A 16098-nucleotide genomic window follows, 5' to 3' on the forward strand; every position below is an offset into this window, starting at 1 on the left:
GCAGGGAGTATCAAGTCATGCTCATACAAAAAAAAAATAGATTGAGCCTAATGGAGCCAATATCAAATAAAAATAAACAAACAGTCATCAATCATCAGAAAGATTGAATTCTGAACCGGAATCAGCTTCGTAATCCCCTGTTCCCATTTCATCATCAAAGCTCTTAATCATGAAGCCAACTCTATCATGACATTTCTTTCAAGCCCTTTCCTGTTCATATTCCAATTTTCTAGCAGTCTTGTGGGATTTGAACATCAACTTGGACATGTTGCGCATCTCATTGAGAACCTCCCGGATTGATGCAGTAACATTTGAGGGTTCAGGATGGCTCTCCAGATCACTGAGAGATGGTTCAGAAGGGACATATTTCTTTCCTTTCTTGCCCGAAATTCCTCCTCCTTTAATCATTGAAACCTTGTTCTCAACAGATTCATTGGTCAAATCAACCTTAAAATACTCAAATATACATGTGAGGAACATGCCATAAGGAAGATTAGCCTTTTTGGTACTTTTCACTGCTTCCCACATATGACGTATCATAATATAAGCAAATGAAATTTGGGAAGAAGTAAGAAGAGCAAATAAAATGATAGAATTAGAAACTGTTACTCTGTGGTGAGAACCGCCTTGTGGAGTGAGAATGTGAGTGATGATACGGTGCAACAGAGAGTTCTCAAGGCCGAGTGCTCGATAAGTTGGGATTAGTCCATCCAAACCAGAGAGATTTGCACAGATATGTTGCAAGACTATTTGCTGTGCAATGCCAACTTGATCATCCCACTTATCAACCATGTAAACTTTTGGCCCTTCATCTTCATACCCAAGGGCAGCGCCTATGGTTTGAGGATTGAGGGTCATGTAAACATGCTTGACGTAAGAGTGAATTGAGCCATCAATCAATCGAATGTTTGCATAGAATTCTCGGACCAGCCCCGGGTAAACAAATTTCTGAATGTGAATCAGTGGAGTCCACTTCAGAGCATCAAACATGGAAGTAAAGTTGATTCTTTTGGTGGCCAGTTTTTCAAGATTTACCAAGTAAGAGAGACAGAGAGGACGTTTCAGAAAAACCTCTTTATGAAATTCATAGAAAGCACATGAGTAGAACCGAGAGGGATCAAAATGGGAGTGAGTTTTGTGAAATTTGTTCTTGAAATCGAGCGACTCCAAATTTGCAGGTTCTCTTGTATCATGCAGAACAAAGCTCTTTGGCTTTTTCTGAGAGCTTTTTGTGTGTGGAGTAGGTCTTTGCGGCGGTGATGGTGGTGGTGAAGTATGTGATTCCTCTTCTTCTTCTTGAACACTAGATTGCTTGTTCTTTCCTCTCCTTGAAGATTTGTGAGCGATAACTTTGCGGCGCATGGTTTCGGTCCTTTTGGAAGGAGGTGATTGAGTAGAAGAGGAGGTAGAATGAAGATGGATATGTGTATGAGTTTGAGGTGATGAAAAAGGTGGGCTTTTTGGAATGGGGGTTCGGCCACTTCTCTTTTGCGCCGTTTTCTTTTTCATGGTAGGATGAATGGAGAAGTTGAATATGAAAGGGTAGGAGTGCCGAAAGAGAGTGAGAAGAGAAAGAGGTTAGTGGTGCAATAAATGTGGATTGGAGAGAGATGATGGGGAAGTTAATAACCATAATGGCGCGGTTATTAACCAAGGGGTTTTGAAAAAGGTGGTTTCCTAGAATCAAGGGATTAGATGGGGAGAGGGATTTGATTTGACAATAACCACTTCCAATAAGATTTGAAATGACAATCAAAAAGATTTTGATCATCATAAAATGAGGGATCAATAAAAAGTCAGTGAGGGGTCAAACAAGATTTTGTGGGGCCCATCAGAAGCAAAGTCTGCGCAGCCTCCCCCTTAATCATAGCTCTTCCAGCATGCCTTATTTTTATCTCGTCCATTCCTACGAGATAAAATTGGACAGAATCAGAAATTCACAAATTTTCAACATGATTTAAATCAAACATTCCCAAGCTTTTCCTTAACAAAAAGAATCTATCTTCACATAGGGGTTTTGTAAAAATATCAGCAAGTTGTTCTTCAGATTTTACAAATTGAATATCAATAGTACCCTTTTGCACATGTTCTCTAATAAAATGATATTTGATTTCAATGTGCTTTGTTCTTGAGTGCAGAACTGGATTTTTGGAAATATTTATTGCACTCATGTTATCACAAAATAAGGGTATACTATTGATTTTTAATTTGTAATCTTCCAATTGAGTTTTCAACCAAATTAATTGTGAACAACAAGCAGATGCAGAAATATATTCAGCTTCAGCTGTGGATAGAGCGACTGTGGCTTGTTTCTTGCTTGACCACATGTTGAGTGAGCTTCCAAGGAAGCAGCACATGCCGGAGGTGCTCCTTCTATCCACTCTATCTCCCGCATAATCTGCATCACAAAACCCTACTGCACAAAAATCATCATATTTTGGATACCATAAACCATAATCACAGGTTCCCTTAATATATCTAATGATGCGTTTAACGGCCGATAAATGGGATTCTTTTGGGTGAGATTGAAATCTTGAACATACACCCACACTTTGAACAATATCTGGTCTAGAGGATGTAAGATACATTAATGAACCAATCATTCCCCTATAACGTGTCTCATCCACATTTTGGCCATCATCATCCTTTTCAAGTTTAGTGTTAGGATGCATTGGTGTTTCAATTGGTTTGGAATTCTCTAAGCCAAATTTCTTTATCAATTCTTTTGCATACTTGCCTTGGTGAATAAAAGTACCATTAGGAGTTTGTTTAATTTGGAGGCCAAGAAAGAAAGTTAGCTCTCCCATTAAACTCATTTTAAACTTACTAGTCATGAGTTTTCCAAACTCTTCACACAAGGACTCATTGGCTGATCCAAACACAATATCATCCACATAAACTTAAACAAGAAGGATGTCATCATTAGAAACTTTAATGAACAAAGTAGTGTCGGTGGTTCCCCTTTGAAAATGATTTTCTAATAGGAAGGCACTAAGCCTTTCATACCAAGCTCTTGGAGCTTGTCTAAAGCCATAAAGAGCCTTTGAATGTTTAAACACATGATTAGGAAAATCTTTATGTTCAAAACCAGGGGGTTGAGCCACATACACTTCTCTATCAATAAAGCCATTAAGGAAAGCACATTTAACATCCATTTGAAATATTTTGAAACCCTTATGGGCAGCGTAGGCAAGAAGCAACCTAATTGCTTCCATTCTAGCTACCGGAGCAAAAGACTCATCAAAATCTATTCCCTCTTCTTGATCGTAACCTTGGGCCACTAATCTAGCCTTGTTATGAACAACTTGTCCATCCTCACCAAGTTTATTTTTGAATACCCACTTAGTACCCGTTACCTTCTTACCATCCGGATGTGGTATTAATGTCCAAACCTCATTCTTGTCAAATTGAGCAAGTTTCTCTTGCATGGCCTTGACCCATGATGGATCTTCAAGAGCTTGTTTGACATTGTTGGGCTCCATTTGTGACAAGAGAGCAAAGTTGCTAGGTTCGGTTTGCCTTTTGGTGGAGGATCTTGTTGTTACACCTTGAGAGGGATCACCAATAATGAAGTCATGAGGATAACCCCTCATAGACTTCCATTCTCTAGGCTTTCGGACAGGTGTAGAGCTTTGATGAACTTCTGGTGGTCTCACTGTTTCAGTTGCTCGTTCCTGCTCAGGAGACAAAATAGAAATGTCTCCTCCAATCTGACGAGATAAAACCGGGCTGACAGATTCTTCATTTTGCACAGATTTGGGATTTTCTTTACTTGTTCCATCCTCTTCACAATCTGAGTCATTATCCTTTACAATACTGGGAATTAAGTTAGAATCGCAAAAGGTGACATGTATGGATTCCTCTATGATTTTATACTCTTTGAGATAAACTCTATAGGCCTTGCTTGTGGTGGAATATCCAACAAACATTCCTTCATAGAATTTTGGATCAAATTTTCCAAGGTTTTCCTTAATGTTAAGTACAAAGTATTTGCATCCAAAAGCATGAAAATACTTAAGGTTTGGAGGAGTTCCTTTCCATATCTCATAAGGAGTTTTCTTTAACCCTTTTCTAATGATTGTTCTATTCAAAATATAACCTGCTGTGTTCACAGCTTCAGCCCATAAAAATTTAGGAATTTCATTCTCACATAGCATGGCCCTAGTCATTTCTTGAAGGCTTTGATTCCTTCTTTCAGCCACCCCATTTTGTTGGGGGGTTCTAGGGCATGAAAAATTATGAGAAATCCCTAAGTCATCACAGAATTTTTCAAAGTCTTGATTTTCAAATTCTCTTCCGTGATCACTTCTCAAATGGGCAATTTTCAAATCCTTTTCGTTTTGAATTTTCTTGCAAAGAGTGGAAAAGGCATAAAATGCATCATTCTTATGAGCAAGGAAAAGCACCCAACCAAATCTAGAGTAGTCATCTACCACCACAAGACCATAGTGTTTACCTCCTAAACTTTGAGTTCTAGTAGGACCAAAAAGATCAATATGTAACATCTCCAATGGCCTTTTGGTTGAGATTCCATCTTTTGATTTAAAAGAGGATTTTATTTGTTTGCCCAATTGGCAAGCATCACAAGTAAGATCCTTATCAAACTTGATGTTTGGAATTCCTCTAACCAAATTCTTTTTGACGAGCTTAGAAATTTGGTACATGCTAGCATGACCCAACTTTCTATGCCAAAGCCATTTTCAGATTCAAGATAGGTAAAGCATGTTACATTTTGTTCCTTTAAATCCTCAAGAGTTAATCCATACACATTGTTACATCTTTTAGCTTCAAATAGAACATCCCCAGTTTTCTCACAAACTACTAAGCAAACAAATTTCTTAAAAATAATTTCAAAACCCAAATCACACAATTGACTAACACTAAGTAAGTTATGTTTCAAGCCATGTACAAGAAGGACATCATTTATACAAGATGAGAGATTTTTACCCACTTTCCCAACAGCCACTATTTTTCCTTTTGAATCATCACCAAAAGTGACAAGTCCTCCATCATATTCATCAAGCTTTATGAAGAAGGTTGTCTTTCCGGTCATATGCCTAGAGCATCCACTATCCATGTACCACATATGTTCTTTCTTCTTGGATGCTAGGCATACCTACAAAATAAGCTCAAGTGACCTTAGGTATCCAAATTTTCTTGGATCCTTTCACATTAAACCATCTCCTATGTCCCAAATCATTATAATCAAAAACAACTTTGTAAACTTTATCACCAATCATTCTTTCACCAAAGAAACATTGAATCGGAAAATGACCACTACGACTACACAATCTACAAAATCTTGGAGTTTCTGTTTTGTTAAAGTAGGTGGGATCTTGAAACCTTGTGTCATTGGATGAAGAAGGTTTATCTTTAAAAGATGGTTTCTCATTAGTTTTATAAAATCCCAATCTAGCTTTATCATAAAGAGGTTTTTGACTAGCCAAAATTTGATTAAGATTTTCAGAACTTTGTGTAAACTTGGCTAAGTCTTCCTTAAGCCTTTTAACCTCTTCAAGCAACTCTTCATTTCTTTTAAAATAGTCTACATATGCAAGGATATAATGGTCACTTTCACAGCTTCTAATTTGGGCTCTTAACTGCTTATTTTCTTCAACAAGATCATAAGCAGTTTCGGCCTCCCTTAATTTTTCCTTGAGAAAATCATTTTCAGCTTTAAGAATGAAAATTTGTTGTTCAAGATCTTGATTATCAGTCAGAAAACATCTTATTTTTTCAGAGAGGTGATCTATCATGAGATGAAGATCTTCGGTGTCAGGGTTTTGAAAAAATACCTGATCTACATGATCTGCCATGAGACAAGGATGTGACTTAGTCTCAGATTCTTCATCACTGTCCGAGTCATTTTTTAAGTCTTCCCATGAAGCCATCAGACCTTTCTTCTTTCCTCCTTTTCTCTTCTCCTCCCTTTTTAATTTGGGACAATCAGATTTGTAATGCCCCATTTCCTTGCAGTTGAAACAAGTAACTTTGCTAAGGTCTTTCTTCATTTTCCTTGAGCTGCCGCCTTTGCTTTTGTGCTTCATCATTTTCCTGAATTTTTTGGCAAACAACACAAATTCACTTTCAGATGAGTTATCACTGGATTCATCATCCAGATGGTTAGTTATAGAAGAAAATGCAATTCCTTTCTTTTTTGATTCTTTTTTCAAATAAGTGTTTTCAAAAGCAAGAAGATTTCCTCTCAAATCATCAAGTGTCATGGAATTAAGATTAATGCTTTCAGAAATAATTAAGGCTTTTGTTTCCCATTCTTTAGTGAGACATCTCAGCACTCTTATCACAAGCACAGAATCAGAGTGTGTAATTCCCAGAGCATCTAAGCCAACAATGATAGTGTTGAACCGTTTGAACAGTTCATCAATGGACTCTCCTTCCTTCATTGCAAACATTTCATATTCTCTGTTCAACATGTTTGTCTGAGTCTTCTTTACAATGGTGGTTCCTTCATGAGTGATTTGTAGCTTGTCCCAGATTTCCTTTGCTGTTTTGCATCGTGATACCCGTCGGTACTCCTCAAAGCTGATAGCACAGTTGAGCAGGTTTACTGCCTTGGCATTTAACTCTACCTTCTTCCTATCTTTCTCGGTCCATCTTGCTTCTGGTTTGAGGGTGACCACTCCTTCAGCATTTGTGGTAGTTGGAAATTGAGGCCCTTCCAGGATAATCTTCCAAAGTCTGTAATTCACTGCTTGTACAAATATCTTCATCCTCTCCTTCCAATCGGTATAATTTTTCCCATTGAAAAGAGGAGGTCTGTTGCTTGATTGTCCTTTGGTCAGATTATAGGACACCACATTTACGCCACTATTTTCCGCCATGAGGATCTTTACTCTAAGCTGCAAAGCTTGATCTCTTTGAGTCCAAGCTCTGATACCAATTGATGGTTTCAGTGGCTAAGAGAAGGGGGGTTGAATCTTAGCCCCCCTTTTTTGCTTGCTAACACTTGCTGGACTTAGAGGAAACTTTTCTATTTTTAGCTCGTCTCTAGCCACCAGACATTTTCATTTTGTCTCGTCACTTGACACGAGACATTTTTGATTTTTCATCTGAACAGTAAAAATAGAATTGAAGTAGGAAAAGAGAGATAAGATTACACCCAGATATATCCTGGTTCAGCTGCTAGGTGCAGTGCAGCCTATATCCAGTCTCCATCACAACAATGATGGAATTTCACTATAATCATCCAGATTACAAATTGTAAAGTGCTAACCCAACTTACAAGGGGATTTTCACAGAATCATGAAACACAACACAGATGTACAAAGGAACTCTAAGACATCTATGGCTTTTTCTTTTAATTTTGCATTCTCTGCCTTTTTCCACTCTATGGCTTTTTCATACAAACCTCACTGTTTGCCTTTTTTCATGAGACTCAAGACATGACAAAATTAAACAGAAAAATTACAAAACAGAATACATTGAAGGAGAAGAGAAAACTGTTAGCTCAGGTAGCTCTGAGAACTCTGTGTCTTGCACTCTCAAATTTTCTCCTTGCTCCAAAAAGTGGCTGTTCTCTCTTTTTAAAGAAGAGGAAGCCTCCACACTTGAAGCCAACACCCAAACCAACTTCTTCCTCCTTCAAGAAACAGAATCGGTTCGACCACATAGAGAGAGAAGGGATACCATGCAAAACCTAACATGCAATTACCTCTAGTCCTTTCTTGATCATCACTCTTCATCAATCCGAGCTCTCCATCCTTGGCTTGCTCTCCAAGATGGATTTCTGGCCCTTGATGCTTCATGATGATGATGACTTCATCTGCTTCAATCTCTGCCTCAACCATCACTTCGACACTCTAGCTACTTCCTGTGGTGGTTGAGCAGAATCAAAGACAAGTCATGCCTCAAGAATCTCACCTTGCTGGCCGAATCTTTATCTTCCTTTTCTGAGCATGAAGAGCTCGAGATTACCTCACCAAATCTAACCATATTTGGTGAAAATCTCAGCCACTACATATTTTTTTTCGTGCCATCATTGTGATGGTCCTGTAGAGTGTTCTTCCTCTACTTCGGTAGCTCCATTTTGCTTTCATGGACACCATTGTTTCCTGTGTAATGATCGAAGAGAAGAAGAAAAAGAGATGAGAGAGAATAAACTTAGAAGGAAAGTAATTAATTGATTTAATCAATTCAAGTGAAAAGGTGCTTTTACTTCCCTAGTGGTTTAGCGTGCAGCACTGATGCTTTCAATCAAATCAATGACACAATCTCTCTCATAGTTCCCATGTATTAACTTCTCTTAATAAATTTTGAAATCCATCATGATGAGCAAAGGAGTTTCGTTGGAAGCATTTTTGCTTTCTTTTTTCATCTTGGTTTCGGACCAAGTTTGGAAACATTCACCAACAAATAATATTGGGCTTGATAGCTACAAAATTTGATCTGGCCCACTTAGTAACATTTGCTTTCTTGATATATATTTTTCGGATCATGCATTGAGTTCATAAGGAAGCATTCATTTGGGCTTGCATATTTAAATCTGACCCAAACCAATTCAGCCACAATGGTTAAAACCATTTGTATGAATGTTTTATAATTTTTAATCAAACTGGGCTTGCTGTAGATTTCCTTTATTTTCGGCCCAATACAAAATCTGCACAACAAAATTATTAATTAAGCAAGTATGAATTAAGATCAAATTAATAATTTTGTAATTAATTATTTTAATAATATTTGTTCATCATCAAAATTAAATTAGATTTTCCAAACTCATCAAAATCCTAACTAATTTAGTTAAGAAACATGTTTGTCAAAAACCGCAAAGTTTGTAAACCCAGGAAAATTAATAAATAATTAGCAAATAAATTAATTATTATTCAAAGAAATTAGAAAAATCAATTTTTATAATTTAGAGGAGTAGAAATATTAAAAATATGAATTTTGACACTAATTTTAAAGATTTTGACCCAACATCAGATCAATGGGCCGAATTGATTACACTAGACCCAAACTGGGCTCAAGGCCTGACCCGTTCACTCCCTTATAAGTGGCTTTAGCCACTTATCCCTCGATGAAAGGGAAATTCACATTGTGGAGTGGAGAAAAGAGAAATCGATGTAAAGAAAAAAAACCTAATGTCTCTGAAAATTCAATCGTCTATAATTTTCAATTTGAAACTTTGTTTGACGAGCCAACAGTGGCCATGTATTCGTCTCGGAATTCTCTTCAATTATATCTGAACAAAGTAGTAAAAAATTTTCATTTCTCACCCAATTCTCTCTCTCCTTAATTTTGTGATTTTAGAGTTTGGGTATTGAGAAATTGAATGATTTTGATGGTTTAGGTGAACTTTAGCAGCGGATAATCACTGAATTTTGTCCAATTGATCCGTGGATAAGGTAAGGAACTGTTGAATCCTTGTGGATTATTTTATTAGTGAACTCTATGATGATTATTGTGATATTGTATGAATTAGATTGTGTTCTTGTTGATTTGGAGTTCAATTGGACGGTTTGGAACGAAATCCGAGTGATTAAGCTTGAGGAATTGACGTTTGGAAGTTTGGAGCTTGTGAAAGGAGAGGTTTTTGAGGTGTTCCGAGCTTAGGAAGAAATCGACCAAGGTATAGTTTTGGTTTCTCGTAGTTAGTGTTTAATGTCACGAGAAAACTTAGGTTAGAAGACCTTAAGATAGGAATGAATTGAATGAATTATTGATGGATTGTGTATATGGTATATGATGTGTGGTTTGTTTTTTTGTAAATGATTTGCTATCAGAGTTGGTTGGTTTTGGAAAAAGATTTAATATTAGAATTGGTTTGGTTTTCAAATAATTTGATACTGGAAATGATTTGAATGACTGAGAGGTGTTTGGTTTGGTGGTTGGGACCCTTAAAGGGTGGCAGAAGTTTGAGTTTTAGAGGAGATACTGCCAAAATTTCTATGAAAATTGGAGTTTTGATTTGAAGTGTTATTTTAAAAGAAAAATATTATTATGTGGCTTGTATATTTGAGACTATTCGTTGACTCTCTGTCGCAAGATGTGACCGGACACTTTAACTCTCTGGGTTCTCCCATGGGCATATATATAAGGATTTTAAATATTATATTTGAGCTTAGAATTTGACTCCATGGAATATTATTGAGATTGGTGTTTGAGTCCATAGAATATTATATTTGAGCTTGGAGTTTGACTCCATGGATATTATTTTTGAGCTTGGGGATGCGCGCACAAAGGGACTATCCAATGGTTAACTACCCGGATATGTCGACTTGGCTATATAACTGACAGATGAGACTCATCAGCCATAGTACAAGCATACATCATGTGCATTTGTATGTTTCTCTTGGGTGTGTATTGTTTAGGTTTGCATAATTGCTTAACTCTGCTTATCTGCTACTTATTCTATTTGCTGTAATTGCACCTCTGTCTGTGTTTTCCTTGCTTGAATTGTATGTGTATGTTTTCTGAGAAACCCCTCTTGGCAGAGGTGTGAGGGGGTTGTTCCACTGGTGATTCGGAGGATAGGAAGAGACAGAAAGTGAAGTGTTAGGTTAAAGTTAGATTTAGAACTTGAATATCTTGGAAAACTTAATTTCTGGTTTAGTTGGATCTTTAAGCTGAAATATGAGTGTTGAAGCTCTAGGAATACCTTTGGCTTTTCCGAGACCTTTTAAATTAACTATGTGGGCCCCTTTAACATGCTAAGAACCTTCGATTCTAATTCTATACATATTTCTGTTATTTTTCAGATGTAGGTCGCGAAGAACATCGCTAAGCGTCTGGAATTTCCTGTGCAAGTGAAGTTTGGTTATTTTAAGATGTTGTATTTTGTATTTATGCTATGTATATATTTATATAGATTCTCCGATGTATATATTTTATGTTTGTCCCTCCTAGAGGTTGACTTGGAGAAATAGGTGTTTATTCTGTAGTTTGAGTTATATTTTGTGTTGTATAAATATATATAATTATATACTTTAGCCGGCCTTGGCTTCGCAGGTCGAGTCTAGAGCTTGATATATGTGTTTTGGAACTCTGATCTGTATATTATATTTTTAGCCTTCTTTTGACCTTGCCTATCCATTTTACTCTAATTCGTACGAATGTGACATGATTTTTTGTTTTCGCTTTTTCTTAGCTTCTTCTTCAAGGTTCCTAATTACAAAATTTTTTCAACTATACTTATGTACCTATTTTACTTTTATATGTCGTAATATCTTGCCACCTCTGTTTTACGACTTAAGCATAAGGCTCTGTGTGGTAGGGTGTTACATTATGGTATCAGAGCAGTTCATTCCTGTAGAGTCTGAGGGACGGACTGACTATACTCCTTGGCATACTCTGGGTGTGTGTATATGCTAATTAGGATATCTAATTGATATATATGGCATATTTGTTTATGTGCACGCATTTGGGACTTTGAAGCATTAGACTTGAGATATTGAGACTGAACACTTTGATATCACTTGTTTGGTGTGAACAGAAACCAAATGATGGCTCATGGACGCGGACACGGTTGAGGCGGAGGCCAAAATAGTAATGTGAAACCTGAAACCACTGTGAATAATCTCGTGAACTTTACAATGCTCTGGAGAACATGGCTATTGCCATGCAGGCAACGGTTGAGGCCCTTGGTCAGCAAGTTAATAACAAAAACGGGGGTAACAGCAAAAATGGGTCGATGAATTTAGCAACTTTTCTGAAGATAAACCCTCCAATCTTTAGAGAAACCACAAACCCAACAAAACCTGACAATTGGTTTCAGGCAATGAAACGAGCCTTGCAAGCGCAACAAGTGCCTGAAGCTCAGTCTGTTGATTTTGCTGCTTATTAGCTGATGGGTAAAGCTTAGTGTTGGTGGCAGAGGACTTAACGCCTTCTGCAGTGAGATAATGTTGCAATCTCTTGAGATGTATTCCAATCCGAGTTTTATAAGAAATATTTCCTAAACTCAGTGAGGATGGCGAAGGAGATTGAGTTGCTATAGCTGAAGTAAGGTCCTATGTCAGTGGCAGAGTACACCAATCAGTTTGAAAAATTGTGTTGGTTTTCTAGGATTTGTCAGGGTGCTTTGGCGGATTTTAAAGAATGGAAATGCATAAAATATGAAGGTGGTCTGCGGAGTGACATCTTGAGTACAGTGGGCCCGATGAAGAACAGGGTTTTCTCTAAACTGGTAAACAAAAGCCGAGTTGCTAAGGATTGTGCAAGAAAGGCCATTTCAGACAAGGATGATCACCGACCTTTTGTTAGGAGAGATTAAGGGAGGAACTTCACACCTAGAAGACAGAATTTCAAGTGAGGAGGCTATGTTTCGCAGCCACATCGGGGCCATAACACCTTCCGGAGATTCAACAATAACAACCAGGGAAGAGGCAAAGAAAGGCAAATTCAGAATCCTCTGAATAACCTGACACGTAAGAGATGTAGGGCATATCATCTGAACACTCTATGTAGAGCTAGACTGGGTGTATGCTACTACTGTGGTGGAGCCAAACATCTGTCTTAGAACTGTTTGAACAAGATGAGGTATGATGCCGGGAGAACACAACAACCAGAGCGAGTGTTCACTACATCTGCTGTGGGTGCCGAGGAATCCGAGACACTAATAAGAGGTAATTGGGAAATAGTTGGTAAAACTTTAATTGCCTTATTTGATACTGGAACATCACACTAATTTATATCATTCGAGAAGGCTAGCGAGTTACGATTGAAGATAGTTGTGTTGGCCTATGATTTAAAAGTGCATAATGCTACCTCTGAAGCTATTGTGACTAGATTAGGCTATCCACAACTTTCGTTCCGAGTTAAACAACATTTGTCTATAATTTAATTTGTTTGCCGATGACTGGTCTTGATATAATCTTGGGATTGGATTGGTTATCAAAGAATCGTATTCTGCTTGACTGTTATGAAAGGTTATTGCATTTTATATCGGAAGGGTCAGAAGGACCGGTTGTGACGAAGAGTTATTATCTGAATTCTATTATTGTAAACTGTAGCAGATGTAAATGTCAGGGTGTTATGCTATTAGCTACAAATGTGTCAGGTGACGAATAAAGGTTGAATCATATTCTAGTTGTGAACGAATTTTCAAAAGTATTCCCTGAGAATATACCTGAATTTGCTCCTTCTCGTGAAATTGAGTTTGCGATTGAGCTGGTTCCTGGAGCAAGACCAATTTCAATTGCGCCTTACCGAATGTTGCCTTTGGAGTTGGCTAAACTTAAGGCTCAGATGGAGGAGTTAATGAGTAAGAACTTTATTCGTCCGAGCGTTTCTATGTGGGGAGCACCAGTATTATTGTTTAAAAAGAATTATGGAAGTATGCAGCTGTGCGTAGACTACAGATAACTAAACAAAGTAATCGTGAAGAACAAATATCCATTGCCAAGAATTGACGATCTGATGGACTAATTGCTAGGAGCTAGTGCCTTTTCCAAGATTGACTTAAGGTATGGTTATCACCGGATAAGAGTAAGAGATGAAGATATTTCGAAAACCACTTTCAGAACTCGATATGGTCACTATGAATGTGATATCATTTAGATTAACCAATGCCTCTGCTGTGTTCATGGACTATATGAATCGGATATTCCGTCCTTTCCTAGATAGATTCGTCATCGTCTTCATTGATGACATTCTAATATACTCTAAGACTGAGGAGAAGCACATGGAACACTTGCGGTTTGTGCTGCAGATTCTGAAAGAGAGAAAACTGTACACAAAACTTTCTAAATGTGAATTCTAGAAGAATGAGGTGAAATTTTTGGGTCACGTAGTGAGTAAGCAGAGAATAGTTATGGATCTTTCCAAGTTTGAGGCAGTGATGGACTAGGAGTAACCTACATCAGTGATGGAGATAAGAAGCTTTTTAGGTTTAGCAGGATATTATCAGAGGTTTATCAATGGCTTTTCACAAATTGCATTGACTTTGACAAAGTTAACTCGAAAGGATGCGCCATTTGTCTGGACATCAGAATGTGAAGAGAGGTTTCAAGTCTTGAAGCAGAAACTGACTACAGTGTCTGTGCTTGTATTACCCGAACCTAATGAGCTTTTGAGGTGTATTATGATGTTTCGTTTAAGGATCTGGGGTGTGTGCTGATGCAACACCGCAATATTGTGGCATATGCTTCACGACAATTGAGACTGCACGAAGTAAAATATTCGACTCTCAACTTAGAACTTGTTGCGATTGTGTTTGCCTTAAAAGTGTGGAGGCATTGCTTGTATGGGGTTAAGTTTCAGGTTTTCTCTGATCATAAGAGTTTGAAATACCTCTTTGATCAGAAGGAGCTCAACATGCGGCAAAGAAAGTGGTTGGAGTTGCTGAAAGATTATGACTTTGAGTTAAGTTACCACCCGGGGAAGGCGAACATTGTAGCAGATGTATTGAGTCGGAAGTCATTGATGGTCACTTGGATGATGATTAAGGAAGAGGAATTGGTGAGCAAGTTTGGGGATTTGAGACTGAGTGTCGGAAAATTTAATGGGAATGTATGCCTAAACCAACTGCAAATCTCTAATGACCTCAAGTCTGAAATTTTAAAAGCTCAACAAGACGATCAGGAGTTACAGAAGGTATTACCGATAATCGAGAAGGGAAAGAGATAGGGAGTTTCATGGGAAAAAGATGGAATATGGAAGTACAAGGGTAGGATTTGCGTGTCGAATGTTGGAAATTTGCGACAAGATATCTTGAAGGAGGCGCATAGGAGCGGATTCTCTATCCACCTGAGAAGTACCAAGATGTACCATGATCTGAAGGTGATATTTTGGTGGCTAAGAATGAAGGGCGATATAGCATCGTACGTTTTTAAGTGCCTAACCTGTCAGAAGGTCAAAATTGAACACCAGAAACCATTTGGAACCCTCCAACCTTCAGAAATTCCACAATGGAAGTGGAAAAGCATTACCATGGATTTTGTGTCGGGGTTGCCAAGAACTCGAACTGGATTTGACACGGTTTGGGTGATTGTGGATTGGCTGACAAAGTCAGCTCACTTTTTACCCATTCGGATGGATTATACCTTAGAAGAGCTAGCACGTTTGTACATCAAGGAAATGGTAAGGTTGCATGACGTGCCTACCACCATAATCTCCGACAGAGATCCTCGTTTCACTTTAAGATTCTAGGGAGCTTTCTAGCGGCTGTTTGGAACTCAGTTTAGTTTAAGTACTACGTACCATCCTCAAACCAATGGCCAATCATAGAATACAATTCAAACTAGAGGATATGTTGAGGACTTGCATTTTGGACCAACCGGCGAGTTGGGATCGATATATGCCGCTAGTAGAGTTTACATATAATAACAGTTACCATGCGAGCATCGGAATGGCTCCATATGGGGCTCTGTACAGAAGAAAGTTCCAATTTCTGCTATGTTGGAATGAAGCCGGGGAAACAAGTTTGTTAGGGCTTGAGTTAGTAGCTGAAACTGCCAAACAGATTAAGAAAATCCGAAATTGAATGCTTACCGTTCAGAGTCGCCAAAAGAGCTACGCCGATCAGAGATGGAAACCGTTAGAATTTGATGAAGGAGATTATGTAATCCTAAGAGTTATTCCAATAACAGGAGTGGGTAGAGTGATCAAAGCAAAGAAATTGAACTTGCACGACGTGTTTCAGATCCTGAAGAGAATCAGGCCGGTAGCGTATCGGATAGCTCTACCACCGCGTCTTTCAAACTTGCACGACATGTTTCCTTTGTCACAGCTTCGGAAATACACTTCTGATACTAGCCATATTTTAGAACTTGAATCAGTTCAATTGAAAGAGGATCTGACGCTTCAAGTGACCCCGGTTCGAATTGATGATACTAGTGTTAAGCGATTACGCGGAAAGGAAGTCTCATTAGTAAAAGTTGCTTGGAGTCGAGCTGGAATTGAGGAACATACTTGAGAACTTGAGTCAGAAATGAGGAAAGACTACCCACATCTATTTTCAGGTATCTGAATATGAATTTTGGGGGCAACATTTTTAATTAGGTGGGTAGGATGTAAACTCTACAAAAATTAATAAATAATTAGTAAATAAATTAATTATTATTCAAATAAATTAGAAAAATCATTTTTTTTAATTTAGAGGAGTAGAAATATTAAAATACGAATTTTGACACTAATTTTAAA

General features: G+C 37.9%; 1 protein-coding gene across 1 annotated transcript; it reads left to right on the forward strand.

The window, feature by feature from the left end:
* The first annotated feature begins 14718 nt into the window (after positions 1-14718).
* On the forward strand, positions 14719-15871 carry LOC140175718 (uncharacterized). Its single transcript, XM_072204260.1, has 2 exons — positions 14719-14934; positions 15455-15871. The coding sequence occupies exons 1-2, from the start codon at positions 14719-14721 to the stop codon at positions 15869-15871; spliced, it is 633 nt and encodes a 210-aa protein (XP_072060361.1).
* The last annotated feature ends 227 nt before the right edge of the window (positions 15872-16098 follow it).

The sequence above is a fragment of the Arachis hypogaea genome, chromosome 10, assembly GCF_003086295.3.
Source record: "Arachis hypogaea cultivar Tifrunner chromosome 10, arahy.Tifrunner.gnm2.J5K5, whole genome shotgun sequence".
Classification (NCBI taxonomy): Eukaryota; Viridiplantae; Streptophyta; class Magnoliopsida; order Fabales; family Fabaceae; genus Arachis; species Arachis hypogaea.

What these genes read in the sequence shown, in the direction of transcription:
- LOC140175718 (XM_072204260.1), top strand. Translation starts at nt 14,719, where the DNA reads ATGTACCATGATCTGAAGGTGATATTTTGGTGGCTAAGAATGAAGGGC. An exon ending in CTCGAACTGGATTTGACACG is followed by an intron (nt 14,935 to 15,454) that starts GTTTGGGTGATT and finishes CTTACCGTTCAG; the next exon opens with AGTCGCCAAAAGAGCTACGC.